This window comes from Python bivittatus, unplaced genomic scaffold (assembly GCF_059951505.1).
Source record: "Python bivittatus isolate LINGU-HERP-01145 unplaced genomic scaffold, Pbiv_v1 ctg000020_np1212, whole genome shotgun sequence".
In the NCBI taxonomy this organism is placed as follows: Eukaryota; Metazoa; Chordata; class Lepidosauria; order Squamata; family Pythonidae; genus Python; species Python bivittatus.
In genome coordinates, this window is record NW_028277030.1 from 2,710,111 (window position 1) to 2,728,112 (window position 18,002).

At 38.5% G+C, this 18,002-nt stretch overlaps 1 protein-coding gene across 1 annotated transcript in view; it reads right to left on the reverse strand.

Moving 5' to 3' along the window:
• Positions 1–18,002, reverse strand: part of COL4A1 (collagen type IV alpha 1 chain) — a 146,003-nt gene that overhangs the window by 25,809 nt on the left and 102,192 nt on the right. The window contains exons 33-40 of the mRNA XM_088133408.1: positions 17,190–17,279; positions 9,735–9,887; positions 8,057–8,155; positions 7,789–7,878; positions 7,493–7,632; positions 3,232–3,358; positions 3,061–3,141; positions 914–1,012 (exon numbers count right to left, since the gene is read on the reverse strand). Of these exons, the coding sequence (XP_087989534.1) occupies positions 914–1,012; positions 3,061–3,141; positions 3,232–3,358; positions 7,493–7,632; positions 7,789–7,878; positions 8,057–8,155; positions 9,735–9,887; positions 17,190–17,279 (879 nt within the window). The remainder of the gene's footprint in view (positions 1–913; positions 1,013–3,060; positions 3,142–3,231; positions 3,359–7,492; positions 7,633–7,788; positions 7,879–8,056; positions 8,156–9,734; positions 9,888–17,189; positions 17,280–18,002) is intronic.

Genomic DNA, 18,002 nt, shown 5'->3' on the forward strand with positions numbered 1-18,002 from the left:
TAAGCACTAGCTTATCTATACAGTTCCCAGGCTCTTGGTTCAACATGATGAGCAGGTGCAACATCTAGTCAAGGTCAGGTCTTCTCAGTACCATGGAAACAGAGTCATGATATTGCAGTGCCGGTCCCTGGCATTGCCCCTTGAGTCTTGGAGTCAAGGCTTGGACACAGCCCTTGGGACCAGGAGCTGAGCTATCTAAGCCATCTTGGGTCTCTCCACTGTCTCTTTATGGTAGCTCCTGACAGTAGAGGAAGAGTATTATCATCTTGCTTGGTATGTTATAAGTTTATACTATGCTTTTGTATTTCTGTTTAATTCTATCTGCTAATTTTGTATCTTATATTTTCATATTGCTGTTTAAATCTGTTTGCTAGAGTTAACAATAAAGCTTAAAATCTTCTCACCTGCTGGCGTGTTCTTTGTCTCTGGATCTAACTAAAAGAACCAATTGCCTGGGCACCTGACAACTGGCAATACAGAAGGGTAGGGGGAGAAGGGGAAGCAGGGGCAGAGAAGAAAAAGTGGAAACAAAGTAATGTGTGGCTTTGAAGATCTTGAATGACTTTCAGAAGGCAGATGCAGTGCACAAAATGTATACTATGCATATTTCACAGGAAACCACATATTTATTTATTTATTTATTTATTTATTTATTTATTTATTTATTTTCAGACTTGTATGCCGCCCATCTCCCATATTACCCCATATCATCAGCACTGATTGCCTACAGAAATTTCCATCCATTTCCTAATATAGCCTTCTTTTTCTCTTTCTACGATATATAACGTTGGTTATATATTTAACCTTCCAAACAACAAAGTTCTTTAGAGATTCCAGACAATTATTATATAACCCTGTATCTGATGTAGTAAATATATTTAATATGAGAAGGCCAAGGAGATAAAAGTCTTACCTGGATCCCCTTTTGAACCAGGAGGGCCTGGGATTCCATCATAACCTGGCTCACCTTTTCCTCCAGGAGTTCCCTGTGGACCAGGTGGTCCAAGGTCACCTGCAAAGTAGGAATATATATATCTCTCAGGATTCACCATGCTGAGAAATGAAAACTTATATTGCTAAACATTAGGAGGAGCTTTCTTCTGTGTTTAGTATCGTTGTTTTTCAGTATGTAGGGTTTATGTGCGCTTAGTTTTGTGTGTCTGTGAGCCCTTTGAGGTAGGGCAAGTTGGGAAACTGACTCCACTAGTCTGACTGGAACTGCATTTTATTGCTATAGGCTACAGTAACACAGTCTTGAAAGCTTGACTCCTCTGCCTCGTATTCCCCTGGGAGTTAGGGTGGAGGCAGTCTGAGCTTGTTCTTGATCTATTCTGTTTCCTGGGCAAAAAGCATGTTTTTGTTTTTGCAACCATCTCTGCATAGTTTCTCTAAGGTATCTCTGTGGCTCTCTATAGTGTGTTTGAGAGAAAGAGAGAGGGAAAGAGGGAGAACACATGCTAAATTTCACTGCAATTTTTTTTTCAATTAAACCAGCTAGTGGCCAAAAAAAGGGTATTTTAATTTCTAAAGACAAACACTGTTCCAAGGGATGAAAGTCAAGTCTCAGTTGTATTCCAGAAATGTGTGATCTCTCTAACTCCTCTTTGTCACAGCCGGGCCAGTGTGCAATGCTCCAGTCCTTGAGTCAGCAGCAATAATCTGTGCTGTCCTGACATCCAAGCTGTAACCTGCCTTGTTAATAGCGCTTTTGAGGGGTCCTGGACTTAAGAATTACTGAAAGGCAATTTAAGGGCAGCAATTGGTTGGTTCCTCTGTTTTGTATCCTCTCCTCCCCAGCATCATCAGCCTCTTTAAAGAAAGTCCAGAATGCCTTGGGGGAGGCTGGGCCGGTGCCAAGCCACCTTTCAAGTTGGCTGAGTGACAGGTCACATAAACTCTAAAGCGGTGTGTCTGGCTGGGGAATTCTGGGAGTTGAAGTCCACACATCTTAAAGTTGCCAAGGTTCAGAAACACCACTCTAGAGTGAACTAAAAAGAGTTTTTAAAAAGGTTTACTGGAAGCTATTACATTATAATATAATAATTATACAATTTTATTAGAATGCAATGAAATTAAAAAATGATGTAACTCTCCTACATTCAGCACTTCTGGGATGAAGCTCCAAGAAATCACAGCAGTGATTTCTCTGCTGCCCCAAAATTATATGCTGGTTTTTAGGGTTTGTAAGATTTCAGGTGAGAACATTGATTTTTACTTTATTTTTAATTTGTGGGGGATCTGTATTGCAATTTGGTACAATGCTCTGACACTTGCATAAGTGCATAACCTACAGAACCTTGCTCTAATATCAAAAGCACTGATTTAATTGAACAGCAATAAAAATTCCTTTTTATTTTTAATATGATGAAAAGCTTCAGTCGTTAATTTGGTTAACAAAAAGATGGAAGAGGGTCTAAAGATCAATCCATATGATCCTGAATGACTTGGATGTATATGATCTTGCCATTTTCTCTGTATGTGATTAAACTTCAAGGCATTAAATAAATGTGTAATTAAAAATGCATCTTCTTCTGGCATTTGTGCCTGAAACAGAAGTGTACATGCAGAAATCCCCAAAAGGATTTCTTACAATTAATTGTTTTTAATTAATTACATTTAATTTTGATTAATCTGAATTAAATTAAATCAAGCCATTTTTGGTCCTGAATCTCTCCACTTATTTGAGTACTATTCTGTAATGTTGTTAAATATGTATTCATGCAATTAATTAATTATTTTTAATGCAATGCATTGAAAGGCCAGTGCAGTCCTTGGACTGAGAACAGCTGTACATTTCTGGCCTAAGGTTAATGCAAATTTGCTCCAGAAAGCACTCCAGCTGAAACTAGAGTACACTGTATCTTATTTCACATACCACAAAAGCAGAGGACCTCTATCAGTTAGGATCAGATTGCCACCTTGCCCTGTGTTTGTAGCATTAAAAGTCAACTTTCAGCATGAGCTAACAGGGCTCCAAATACAGGAGACATCAGGATCAAAGAGAAAGCCTGTCCTTTCCATTCAAGTTACAAAGATGAAGCATCGTGCAAAGTCTTTTACCTGATTCTCCTTTTAAGCCTTGCAAACCACTCAAGCCTGCGGATCCTTTTTGTCCTTTTTCACCTGGCACTCCTGGAAGACCTTTTTTTAAAAAAAAAAAAAGCACAGGTGTTTAATTCTGTAGCCTAAATATCTGGCACAAAATAATACAGGAAACTTTGGATCACTCACCTGGAGAACCTGGAAGGCCAGGTTGCCCTTTGAGGCCTGGGAATCCAGGGAAGCCTGAAATACCTGGAAGACCTTTTTCACCTTTTTCTCCAGATAAGCCTGCACTACCCGGCCATCCTTGTTCACCCTGTGGGACAAAAGAACTAATAATACATCTGGCTTACTTTTAATCAGAGATGCTTAGTTTTTTTTCCCCAACGCCCAGTATTTTCCCCAGACATTTGCAGTGAAGTTATTTTTACTCCAGATAAGGTTTGCTATAATGTGTAACCTTCAACCATCCAAGAAAATTACAGAGAGATATTCCAAAGGGTCGGCACAAAACCTAAACATCCACTGTATGCTATTCATTCCTAAGCCAACTTTGAAGCAGAGCAGTTGTGTATGGACGAAAGTACACACAGCTCCACTGTAAAATATTATGCTTGGATACTGCCGATTTCAATAAGATGATTCTTAGAAACAGATATTCCTGGAAGTGGCAAGGCATGATCTTTGCAAAACTTTGGCCCCAAAGGGATATTTCTTACTGAGAATATTATCATAGATGCCTGCATTGATGGAGGTTTGGTGGGGTGGGGAGTGGATAGATCACAGTTACCTGGATTGTCTCAGTTAATTATTCTCTGCTGGCTCTCACAAGTACATCAAGTACTTGTACAATCAGCCAAACCCTTTCATGGGACTTGGTCCACATCCTAAATGACCTGGATACATTTGGCCTACAGAAGAGACTGAAGGGAAATATTATAGCAGTCTTCAATTATCTGAAGAGTTGTCACGCAGAAGAGCAAGTGGGCATTCTCTGTGGCTTCAGAGGAGTTGACGAGACCCAGTGTAACACTACAAGGAACATCCTGACTGTACAAGTTGTTGGCCAGGGGAACAGGCTGTCATGTGAACTGGTGAGTCCTCCTTTGCTAGAGGTCTTCCAACATAGGCTGATTGGTCATCTGCTGGAGATCAGAGATGCTATAGTGGGTCCTTCATTGAGCTGAGCTGAATTAGATGACCGCTACCACCCCTTCCAAGTCTATATTCTAGGCCATAACAACTATAACTTACCCAAACACACCCTGACTCAGTCATGCTTTGGATGTTTATACCATTCTTGTGATGAAATCAGTTTGGAGTGAATGTATGCATCATTGCCCTCAAAACATTTGCTATATTTTTTCACAGCAGGCTTCTAAAACCCGTCTGAGTCAAATTTTAATAGCTGTTTTTTCACTCCAGAATAACTTTGATAGCTATCTCTGTGGGGGTATAGTGATAGCAGTAGAAAAGGCTTCCTTCACTGCCCTCACCACAACATGATAAAGCCAACAGTGTGTTTTCACCAGTACTCAGCTATTTTATTTGTTTGTTTGTTTGTTTTTAAATTTGTATGCCACCCATCTCCCCCAATGGGTGACTCTGGGAGGCTCACAGTTAAAATCAAAAACCTCATCAACTATTAAAAATACCCCATAAATAATTAAAATAAATTAATCCATTAAAATCAATTATAAAAAACAAACCCTGTACATGAATACTAAAAACATTCAAGATGGGGGGTGTCAGGTTCGGTCAGCACGGGGCTTCAGGGAAGCTCGCAGCCAGACCACGCGGAATCCACCGGCGGTAGCTAGCGGGGAAAAGAGGAACTGAAAGCGCCGCTAATTAACGGGCCACCTGCGCCCAGCCAAACAGGAAAACCGCAGCGGAAGCTTTTAACTATAAACTGATAACGGCGCGAGCCAGCAATGAACGGGGCCGCAGGCAGCGAAACAGGATCGCAACGCAGCACAGAACCCGCGGGCTTGCACGTAATGGGGAGGAACCAACCCAGCCGGAGGGGGACTGGCAATCAAGGACAATGGACCCTGACCGATCCTGCCATCATGAACAATCAAGGGGGATTATTGGGGGCCAATAATCCGCAGCTGCAACGTGATCGCGGGGCGGGAAAAAAGCGCGGGAAGGGGGGAATATAACAAGTGATGCAATTGTACCAAGCCAGTCCTGGCTTTGCTTGTGACTACTACGTTACGCATGAGTAAACCTTCTTTGTGAACCACACGTGTCACGAGAGTTTCTCTGTCGAACGGGGCAAACCTTACAGGGGGGGGCAAAGTCAATCACCCCACATGCCACCTCCACTGGTGTGAGCCCCCATCTGGAGATGGCTTGGGAAGTAGGTTGTTCCATAGAGCAGGGGCCACAGCAGAAAAGGCCCTCTTCCTAGACCCCACCAGTTGAAATTCCTTGACTGGTGGGGTCTGCAACATGCCCCTTCTGCCAGACCAAGTGGGGTGGCCGAAATACAGGGGCGAGACGGCTCCTCAGACAACCTGGTCCAGTGCCATAAAGGACTTTAAAGGTAATAACCAACACCTTGAATTGGGCCTGGAAGCAAACCAGCAGCCAATGCAGCTCACGTAACAGTGGTGTTATATGTGCCCCCCCTAGGGGCATTCAAAACTGTCCGTGCCACAGCATTCTGCACCAGCTGTAGCTTCCGAATACTCTTCAAGGGTAGCCCCAGGTAGAGCGCAATGCAGTAATCCAGCTGGGAGGTGACCAGGGCATGAGTGACCGTGCGGAGGGCCTCCTGATTGAGGAAGGGGTGTAACTGCCACACAACACGAAGTTGCACAAAGGCCCTCCTAGCCATGACTGCCACCTGCTCTTCGAACAGGAGTTGTGAGTCCAGGGGGACCCCCAGATTATGCACCAGATCTGTCTGGGGTAGCATGACCCCGTCAAGAACCAAAGATGATAAACTCCTAGATCTTGAGGCTCCCCACACCCACAGCCACTCCATCTTACTAGGGTTCTGCTGAAGCCTGTTGTCCCCCATCCAGGCCCCCACAGTCTCCAGGCACCACGAGAGGGTAGCCACAGCATCACTTAGGTCACCTGGGATGGAGATGTATGCTGATGATACCTCATCCCATGGCGCCGGATGGTCTCACCCAATGGTTTCATGTAGATGTTAAATAGGAGCGGCGAGAGGACCGAACCCTGAGGCACCCCACAAAGTAGGGGCTGTGGGCTGGACCTCTCGCTCCCTATCAACACTGATTGGGTTCAGCCTTGGAGAAAGGAGCTGAACCAGCACAGCACTGTGCCACCCAGCCTCAACTACTGCAGCTGACCCAAAAGGATACCATGGTCAATGGTACTGAAAGCCCCTGAGAGGTCAAGAAGAACAAGGATGGATGTACTACCCCCATCCCACTCTCGGCAGAGATCATCCAAAAGTGCGATCAATGCTATTTCTGTCCCATAACCGGGCCTGAAACCTGACTGATAGGGGTCCAGATAGTCCGTTTCCTCCAGGATCCTCTGAAGCTGCTGCGCGACCACCTTTTCCACCACCTTCCCTAGAAAGGGACTGACCACTTGAGTGTAAAAAGCATAGGTGCAAGAGCAAATAGAAAGGGAAGGTGGGAGACTGGACAAAAATTGTCCAGAAGGGTGGGATCTAGCAATGGTTTCTTGAGGAGGGGGTGAACCAAAGCCTCCTTGAAAGGCTTTGGGAATACACACCCCCTGCAAGGATGAATTGACCAACGCCAGTATCCACCCTAAGGTCACCTCCTTGGTGGCTTTAACTAACCAGGAGGGACAAGGATCTAGAATACAGGTAGCCGCACTAACAGCCCCGAGGACCCTGTTCACTTCCTCAGGGCCAACAGGATCAAACTGTTCCCAGATAACTGGGTAAGAACATTCCCCGGGCAACTCCACTGGACCCGCCTCACACTTGGCCTCCAACTGAGAACAGAATATTTGCTATAACTGAGAACAGTTATATTTGCTCTTGCACCTATGCTTTTTACACTCACAACTTGAGTGAGTCTTGAGTCTGTTGCTTCACTTTCTAAGTGCTTCTGACCACACAAGAAATAAGAGTTTATTATGCTAGGGAAGAGGTATACAGTAGATCCTTGGAAATGTACATGCTTTGCATGCAGAAACTCCCAGCTTTCACCTCTAGTGTCACCAAACAATTAAGGGAAAGACCGCTGCTTGACATTTTGGGAAATCACTTCCAAATCATTTAGTAGACAATACTGAACTAGATCATCCAATTATCTGACTCCATACAAGTCAATTTCTTATATTGCCTACATCAATTTTTCCCCTGCTCCTCCTACCTCTTTGATTATGGAAACCTAATCCTGAATAGTTATGTCTTGAAATTAAGAGACATTAGCAAAATAATCTGAACACGGTTTAGGATAGTTAACATGTCATGGAGGATTACAGATACCTTCTCACCAGGAGCTCCAGGGAAGCCAATTCCAGGAAGTCCAGACTCTCCTTTCTGTCCTTTTTCACCTTTAGCTCCAGCAAATCCTGCTTGACCTGGCTGACCTGGAAGGCCTTGAACCCCCTTTTCTCCAGGTAATCCTGAAAGTAAAAGGTCAACATTTGTGTTATATTGCATTACATTATAAATATTTTTCTTCCTTGAAACAAAGTCCACCTGAATATTTAAGGTGACGGATGGCAAATTACAGTACAGTACAAAATTCCAAATCATCAAAGGTCTACAATGAATAGTACCTGGTAAACCCATTTCACCCATTAGTCCTTTTTCTCCGGGAAATCCTGGTTCACCCTGGGTTCCTGGAGTACCAAAATCTCCTTTTGGTCCTAAATTAGAAAAGAAAATTTGGCTGATTTAAACATACTTTGCATAGAGACATAACCCAACATGTCTACTAAATCATATAAACACATGGCAATGCTATTAAAAGTAGAATGGTAGCACATCATGCTACTATAAGCCTTCATTCAAAAGAACACTGAAAAGAAAAAAGATATTTCATACCTGGTTGGCCTGGCGAACCAGGATCCCCATCCTTCCCTGGCATTCCTGGACTGCCGGAAATCCCTTGAAATCCCTTCTCTCCTATTATCCCCTTTGCTCCTAAAAATCAAACATGTTGATTTCCTGTCAAGATTCTCTCTCAACCACACCTGAAGTTCTGCATTATATAACTCTGGTCATATCAAGATGATCAGCTGATATAAACAGAGTGCTTCTATTACTGTAAAGCAGTACAAAAATCAAAGAGTACTTTTGAGTATACATGAAACACACAATTTAACTTTAAGTAATTTTCACTGGGGTTTAAAGCTCAAGCCCAAAAGTCAGTAATCATCCTGGATTCAAGAAAAGTCATGTTTAGAGGTCCATTTCCTTCAATAGGTAGCAGGGACTTGCAGACAAAAAATATACTTAGGAAGCATCTTACACTCCAGAGGCAAAAATTGCAATATGGTGGCCCTTGGTTAAATAATGTAAGTAAACCAATTAATTATACTGTGTACCAGTAAAGTGGCTTCCTTCTCTATGGCCAAATCACTAAATGAGGTTGCACAAGCAATGGTGTCTTACAAGTCTTGGGAGAGGACTACAACAATTCAGCTAAACCCCTGCTATACCAGCACAAGACAGGATGGATTCTGGAGAGGAACAATCTAACTGGATCATCCAAAGGATGATGCACTGATCTGAAACTGCCTCCTAAAAAGTGAAGCACTGACTGCTTTATCCCATTGCATGTATCTTGGAGGACCTTAATTCTTGCATGGGTGAATGTCATTAAAATTATTCTGATCTTTGATAGCCTAGAGGACCTTAAATTTAGCCATTCATGTCCAAACAGTGGTATTGCCAATGATACAAGCTTGGTTGATAAGAAAGTATCAAGCAGTGCATTTTAGGATGCATACAGATCTCTCCTTTGTCATTTATGCAGCATACGTTCCAAAGAGCAACACACACCCTGCCTCTCCATTTGCTTGGAGACCAAATAGTTTCATTTTTATAATATTTCTTTAGTCATGAGGGAAAAGGGAATTTTCTTGATCTCCTCGTTCATATTCTTGGAGGTACCTGGGGAAATTGTCTGAGAGACCTCCTCCACTTGGCTAAAACAGAGTGAACTTGTTTTGTTATCAAGGGAGGCTGACCTGTCTTTCCAGACCAGCTCCTCTGAGTTAAGGCCCCTGAAAAAATTAAACTCTAAATAATACCTACAAAACTATTTTTAGTCTTCCTGACAATGCCCCCCCTCCAGCAATAGAGATTCTTTTACATCTGAAAAGGAAGAAAGCTAATTAACCATGGAGCTAATTAACCAAATACTATCAACCTAGTATTTGACTTTTTAATCTTAAAATGTTGCCCTCTAGCATCCTAAGAAGCATCATTTTAAGGTCAGAAGTTGGTTGCTGGCCAATGTGGTGACCATTACATTTTCCATTACTTTGGAAAGTACACTTTTGTTTCCTTTGCTGACCAAGTGAGGAGTCGGCATCCTGTTGCATGCCTGCAAAATCCCTGACAATAATATTTTCTTGCAAATCCCAGATGGAGTTTAAGGCAAACTTCTGGGTAGAAATTAAGTACATCATTATTTGGCATGCCAACATTATTGTTGTTTTGGCTCAGAAGGGAATATAATCAAAATACAACAGCAACATCATTTAATTTGACAAACCTTTATCTCCTTGTTCTCCTTTTTGGCCTTTCAGGTTTTCCATATCAACCTGATCCATTGATCCTGGCTCTCCTGGGAGACCAGCTTCACCTTTTTCACCTTTTAAACCCAGATCACCTCTGGGTCCTGCCACTCCAGGAAAACCTATGCTACCTACAAAGAACATAATCCAGAGAATATTATGAGACAAGGCCATTTTACCCTAGGCCATGAGAATGGCATTTTCAAACCTCCAATAGGGAAGTGCTTAAAAATATACTTGAATTAAGATGATCAGCACAAAACTATTAAAAATCCAGTTACATAACAGCAACTATAACCATTCAGCAACAGTGACAAATAGCTAGCATTCATCTAAATTGGTCATCCCAATATAACAGCGTATGCTGATTTTTTTTTTTCTTGGTTGAAATGTTGTGATTAAGTCATATACATGGATAAAAAACATAGGATGGATAGAATTGAAAGGGATAGAGATAAGCTAATCAGTTCAGGAACTGTGCAACTAAAGCATGCCTGTCAGATGTATGTCTAATCTCTAAGCGCCTCTCGTGAATGCAAGCAGTCCCTTCTATTGACAAAGAGCTTGTCCTGTTAAAAAAAGTTTCTTATAACATGTGCCTGCCCATTTTTTTATATGTGTTCTCTGCTACTTAGGGTTATATTTCATAAAACCATTGTATGCTTTTTTGATAAGACTGCCTGTTTCATACCATTGCCAAATTCATGTGATTCATTCATAAAAGTGTCCTATATTTTGGAAAAGAAACTATCCTACCCTTCGTTTTTGGACAGATACACAAGTGCTTAATCACTCTTCAAGGAACATTTTTTTAAAAACCGAACCAAGGACAATCTTCTCCACATAGTGTTTATGTCAGTCAAATATTCTCTAGGGATCCTACATGACAAATCAAACAAACAGAATGAACTACAGCATGTCTTTGACTCTATTTAACCACAGACATAAGTACTTTGTTTTAGTCCTATCTCAGAAGAATAGATGTAGAGTTTTAATATATTATTCAAGGGTAGGAGCTTGATAAACAGCCAGTTTGGTGTAGTGGTTAAGGCACCGGGCTACAACTGGGGAGACCGTGAGTTCTAGTGCCGCCTCAGGGACAAAGCAAGCTGGGTGACCATGGACCAGTCCCTCTCTCTCAGCCCTAGGAAGCAGGCAAGGGCAAACCACTTCTGAAAAACTTGCCAAGAAAATTGTAGGGACTAGTCCAGGCAGTCGTCAGGAGCCAACACAGACTCGAAGGCACAAACAAACAAACCCGGAGCTTGATGCTAGAATCGGTTGGGGTGATAGAACTGAGATTTTCAGTTCTTATGGCTGTCATTCTACTCCTCCAGGTACCCTAATTTCACTCTTAACTCTACTTCCTTACATTTCTCTCAGCCCTGTTGTCAGGAGTCCATGTGATTTCTCTCTCTAATATATTTCTCCATCTGGGCCCTAAGTCTTCTTTTCTTAGAAAAGATGCAACTGCAGTTTTCAGAACGCTCTACTTGAACTCCTATTGTACATTGTCATTCCACCTCACATTGCTTAACTTAGTTCTTTTGACAGCCATGGATGATAGACAACACACACACACACACACACACACACACACAAATTCACATAAATAGAAAGCAAGGCCAGCTACATATGTCCATTTAAAAAATCCTAGATCTAACAGTAAAGCTTTATTAAGGCCATTCAAAAAATCACACACACACAAAGTAAGCTTATCATTTTGATTCTTCTCAACAAAAGTAATTAATAGATAGTACATAAATGGCACTTAACCCCAGTACGAATATGGTACATATCTAGCAATTATTCAGTGACATGTTGGAGAGGATGTAAGCAGAAGGATACATTTCTATGTGGTAGACTGTGTAAAAGTTGCACCATTCTCCCAGGAAGTAAAATCTAAAACTAAACAACATTTAGTTTTAAATTTAAATTTAAATTGTGGTCATTACATATATTTGAAGGAGAGAATGCTAAATTAACTTATTAAGTTATTATAGTTTTACTTATTATATTTTTACTTCCATCCATTAAATCTATAATACGCCAACAGCAGAAATTTTTGGACAATGTAACAATTGAAAAATACTGTTCAGAGATACAGTCAATAGCTAGGGTTGAAAAAATCATGGAAAGAATTCAAATTTTTTACACTCAGAGAGCCAAATCAGGATTTTATCAAATCTGGAATAATTATATAATATATAGTAATAAGGTGTAACAAATGTGTTATCAGCATACTTCAAATGGTGCAAACTTGTAATGTTATTGGAGTAACAATAATTAATAAATAAGTAAACAAACAGGTAATTAATACCCAGGCATGCATTTGAAATTCAACAAGGGAGGAATTTAAACACAACAGAAAACTTCTGTTTTCAGATAGCTTGTGAACTCCATTTGACACCTTTACCTGTTTACATTTCCTAATTTAAACCCTTTTATAGGAGTTCCTATGTTTCTAAATGATGTGTGGTTTCTTAGTAATCTTGCTTATTTTTTTTCAACTGAGTTTCTCATTTTCAATTTCAAATTGGCCTTATCATAGCCATATAACAATTTTTTCCCAAATAAAATAAAATTCCATTAGCAGAAGAAAAATTCATTTTAATATAGTGGATAAAGTGCTTCTCATGTTCATACATCCTTCTGTAAATTCTTGAAAGAATCTTTAAAAGCCCAGAGGGCATCTTATTTTCCTTTTTACATGGGTTTTTTTCATCCTTATCCATGTGAACCATCCTTTGGTTTCTAACATGTAATGACTACATCAATCCACCAGGAGGCAAAGTGGTATTAACTTTTATTAAATCAGTACTCCACTTTTCAGTTTCTGTCTGGAAAAAGCTATCGTTTCTTTCCTTAAAGATGGATCCTTAGTTTTACTGTTCTTCAAATACTGTATAAAATTTTCAAACACTTTTGGATTTATAATTATTTTAGAGTTAAAACAGGACTTCCAAACAAGAAGTCTGAAAATCTATCTGGTGAGTAAAACTTCATCCCAAAATAGAAGAAAAATTAACTTACAGTTTAAAGAATTTAATATACAATAAAATAAATAAGAATTTAACCTAAGAAAGTTTTAAATGGACTAAGAGACTAGACAAATTTGGATTATTGGGATTTTTGCTAAGAGCTTTGAAAAATTAAGTAAATAAAACAAAAGAACACTTTTGTGGGAATATGAATTGTTTAGTCTAGGAGGAAAAACTTGAGATTTTCTGAGTACAGAAATGGGACGCTAGAGGGAATTAATGCTCCAGGCAGGGAAAAGAACAATGAAACTGACAAGACTGCAGATGAAGGTATGACGCCTGAGACATTTGAAGAACTGGGAGAGAAACTTATAACTAAACTGACAGCAATAATTTCTACACCTGCTAGCGTATTTCTTAAAGTAGATTTTAAAGAAGAAGTCAAAGTAAAAGATATAGAAATTCTAAATGTTGTAGAAACATTGGAAAATGAAAAACTGCGGTTACAAGACAGAGATGATTGCCAATGTAGAAATACAAGTGACAAATAAAGAGACGAAAAATGACCTGGACAAGGACTTATTATCAGATTTACAAAAGAAGGGTCCTAGAGCTTTGATGAAATCTTTGAGATGGGAGAAAGAAAATTTGAATGCAGTTTCAACCTGACAGCAACTTGATGAATTAAAAATTAAGACTGTTAGAGGCAAAAGGAAGGAATATAAAGCCAATTTATTTGATCAAGGTTAAAATACGTACTATTTTCATAAAATTCTGGTAACGCTTTATGGACTATTTGCTGACACCTGGACTGAAATGGTAATGATTTTTGAATTGGTGATTGGATAAGGGGGAGTAGGGAAGAAGTGAATTATGTATCTAATAGCATAGGGGGTGGGAAAATATTAACTTGCTTGTATTTGTTGCAAGGAAGATTGGGAGTCAAGTCTTTAAATCCTTTTTTCTATACTTTTTATTTTCTCTATTATTTTCTTTTTTATTCTTTTCTACTTTCTCTGGAGTTTGCATTTTTTTCTTTTCTACTCTTTTCTTTATTTCTTATATTAGTTTGTATTATCTTTTAATACTGTAAAATTCTTCAATAAAAAGCATTTTTTAAAAGAGGGAGCAGCTGTAGTATAATTCAGGCTGAAGCACAGAAAAGTTCATCACAGTAATGAATGTTCTGCAACTAGTCTAGCATGTGTTCCAAACAGCTTTTAATTGACCGTGTTTTTCTCTACACATTATCAAAAGCAGAACTGTATTCTGTTTGAAGCTTCATTAATGAAACAATCTTTATGCCTTTTGTCATGACGTGACAAAAATCTCTTTCCTCCTTAGATTTTTCTTTTAAACATGAGTTGAATCAGAAGCCCAAGGCTGAATATGAAGTATTGCTTCTTTCCTTCATGTAATTAACTTGACCTAAATTGCTTCCTACAGTTCTGCCAAGAAAATTTAGTGTTTATAGCAAACGGCTTCTTCTAAAACAATGACTCTGCGAGATGGATACCAATGAAGTCAAATTAACTATATATTCTGTAAGCAAATGTGGAGAAGTTTTATTCAGTAGGCAAAAAGTAAAAAACAAAACCTGGTGTTCACTATAGAGCAGAACTCCCTCTTCCAAAATTACAATTTAAATTAAAAAACCAAGTCAGATGAGAAAAGCCTCAGCAGTATGATTACACAGTGACAGCAGATAATAGGTTCAGTGGGTTATATTTGATAAAGAGATTGCCTAAAGGACTGCCATTCCTGATATCATTAAAGACAAAGCAAATAAAAATATCCAGAAATGCAAAGGTAAAATGACTGCTTGCTTACATGGTAGTTAAAGAAAGGTAGAAAGAAAAAAAGAACTGGGACAGAGGAAATTTCCCCAACTAAATGCTGAGCTGCAGAGAAGAGTAAAGAGAGCTAAGGAGTTATACCTAAACTAGTAACGCAAAGAAACTGAGGATAACAAATAATAATAATAATAATAATAATAATAATAATAATAATAATATAATTTATTATAATAAGATAATACATAATATATATTACATTTAATAATAATATATTATAATACAATACTAAAAATGAATAATAAAATTACAAAAATTGACGGCAACTTTTGTGCAAATATGGACATGATGAAAGAAAAAGAAGACAAAAATCTACTGAAGAAGAGATGGCATGAATCTATGAAAGAAGTGTACAAGAAAAGTTTACAGAATTGATGATATTGAAGGTTTTACCCCTGAACTAGAGCCTGAATTCTGGAAAGTGAACTTAAATGCGCCCTAGAAAAATATTACCAAAAAATCTGATGAAATACTAGAAAAACTGTTTAAAATCTTACAAGATGATGTAGCTAAAGTACTACACAGGTTTCTAAGCAGGTATGGAGAATAACACAGTTGCTAAGGGACTGGAAAAGATCAATTTATGGGCAGCGTGCAAAGATTGCTCAAATTAGCAAAACAATTTTATTAACGCAATGTGCAAGATTTTGCCATTCAAAATTTTGCCACAATCCAAGAACACTAGATGCATAACATGATATCATTTACTGGAAGCAGTAATAAAGAAGTTGACACTAAAATATTTTAGACAATAACACAAATTCAAGAGTCACTAATATTTGCAAAATCAAGGACATCTAAAAATGAAGCTCACTGAAGACAAGGTAAGTAGATACTACCACTGACAGCCCAGGCTTGTGTTTAGAGGAACTCGAAGGAGCTGGTGAAAACCATCCTGGCAAAATGATGTTCATCCAGACACAAAGAATCAGAAGTGACTGAATAACTGAGCCACCACTACCACCAATTTGCCTCCTAAGAAGGCAAATCAATTAATTAGTTAAGGTTAATTAATGAAAAGCACTGTATAATAGAGAAACTGCACAGGGAATGGTACTATACAGAATATTGTCTACCTGCCAATTTTCAATATAAAGTCTTTGCCTTTCAAGAGATATTTAACTGTATCTTTTTCTCTTCACTTATATATGTATAGCAATCAGATTCATCCACTCTTTCAGTTATAAGTAAAATAATTCCATCCATCCACAAAGTCAACTCAACCCATTCATTCTTTTTTCACATATTTGATTTGTGATTTGATTCTCATTTATTCCTTCTATATGACTACCTCAACATTCAACTTTCATATCAATCACTTATTTTCAGCCCACATTCATTTTTTATTACCACATGCACTTGTTAAATAATTCATTCTCATTGCATTTACCATATTTTTCCGACTATAAGATGATACTTTTTTCTAAAATCCTTACCCTAAAAACTGAAGGGCGTCTTATTCAAGGAAGTCAGCCGAGAATCGCGCGGTTCCAAACTGCCCATACTTTGTTTCTGCAGAGAGGCTTCCTCCTATTGCTAGCCTCCAATCACGAGTGAAATAGCTTGTCTCCCAAACAGACTTCCTCCAGTCTCGAGCCTGATGTAATTGACGTCAGCTGATGCTGAACAGACCAATTAGAGGAAGGCTGATTGCAGAGACAAGCTATCTGCAGTTTCACTCGTGCTTGAATGTAATCAGTTAAGCAAAAGAGCCTGGAAATAGAGCTGCAGAGAGACAGTTTGGACCTCCTCCCACCGAGTGTATCAGGTCAATGTTAACTAATTACTAAATAAAAATGTGTTCTGCGCTATCTTTAAAATATTGATTTTTTAATTTTGGGCTGGAAAAGTGGGGGTCGTCTTGTACATGGGGGCATCTTATTGTCGGAAAAATACGGTAATTTATTTTCATGTGTTTTATGACATACCCAATTCTCACTTCCACAACAAAGGCAGAAGCACATTCTTGCATACATATATTTTGCTTCTTTTGACATTCATTACTTGAAACAAGCACATACTACTTGCTACCTTTCTACCTGAACTTGTACGTATCCCTCTATTTCCCCATCTTCAGTAAATATTTTACCAAAGTACACAAATTCATCTATTTGTTCTAGTTTTCATCATTCATGTATAACTTGCAATCATTCACTCCATTTCCCATCAAACAAACTTACTTTCGTCTTACATATGTTAACTTTCTAATGCATTTCTGTGTCATGTCTATGTAACATCTGCTGCAGATCATTCAGTTTCTCAGCCCATCACAACCAACAGCCTTATATATTTTTTCATAAGTACATTAAGCATCTAAGGGGACATCTTAGATCCTTTTCTTACTTGCTGCTCAGTGCTAAACATTATCCATTTATTCTCACACGTGCTTTGCTTCTATTAGGCCTTATAGCATTCTGAGGTGCGCAGAACTGCCTGAATGGAAGTCTAAAGAGCAGCACAGCTGCTAGGAGGCAAGGACACGTCATGTTGGCATTCTCTTGATGCTTTTATTTCTATTTGTTTAATTTTTAAAAAAATTCTTACAAGCAGTTTTGCAAAGTCTAATTTTCATTTGGCTAACCAAATTGGTAAGTCTTACCTTTTTCACCTGGAGTTCCAGGAGTTCCTATAGGGCCAGGAGGACCTTGGATTCCAGGGGTACCCATAATTCCCATTTCTCCTTTCAGTCCTAAAATCAAATCATATTAATTGTTCTCATTATTGATAATTTCATATATTTCAATTTTTCTTTTCATAGTAAACCCAATGAACAAAAATTGTGGCATGTTATTTTTAAGAAAATTTGGAAAGTTACTAATCTCTGTAGCATTTTTTTCTCATCACAATTTAAAAATTATATGAAAGAGAATTAATACTAATAAATACCATTTCACTATAATAAGGATACATAATTCTAATCAATATTAATTTCTATATTAATTTCTATTAATTTCTCAATTTTCTAAGCTTTTTCCTCTACTTTTTGAAACAAACAACCGTGTCTTTTAATGGGGAGACAGCTAGTTCATACCTTTGCTATTTAATTTTTCCCTTTTGCCACAAGAATTAGAAAAAATACCTTTTAGTAAAATAATATATGTAGTGGATTAACGATTAGGTTATTTATTTTTTATATCATTCTTTTTTGTTTTAATTCTTTGCACACTACCTAGAACCACTGTTACTAAATGGGTGATTATATAAAGTATTTAAAGGAATTAGAAAAGAAAAAATATTATTGCATATTAGTGTTTTTATGAAACTGCATGTAGCATATATATATTTAATCTTGTACTTCTGTCTAAAGTCAAGTCATTAATCTTTAGCGCTGGTCTGTGACCACACTAAAGTTGCCTGCTTTGCCTGCTTGTTAAATTCTAAGTCTTTACCCTGGATGTGAAGGTTATATCAC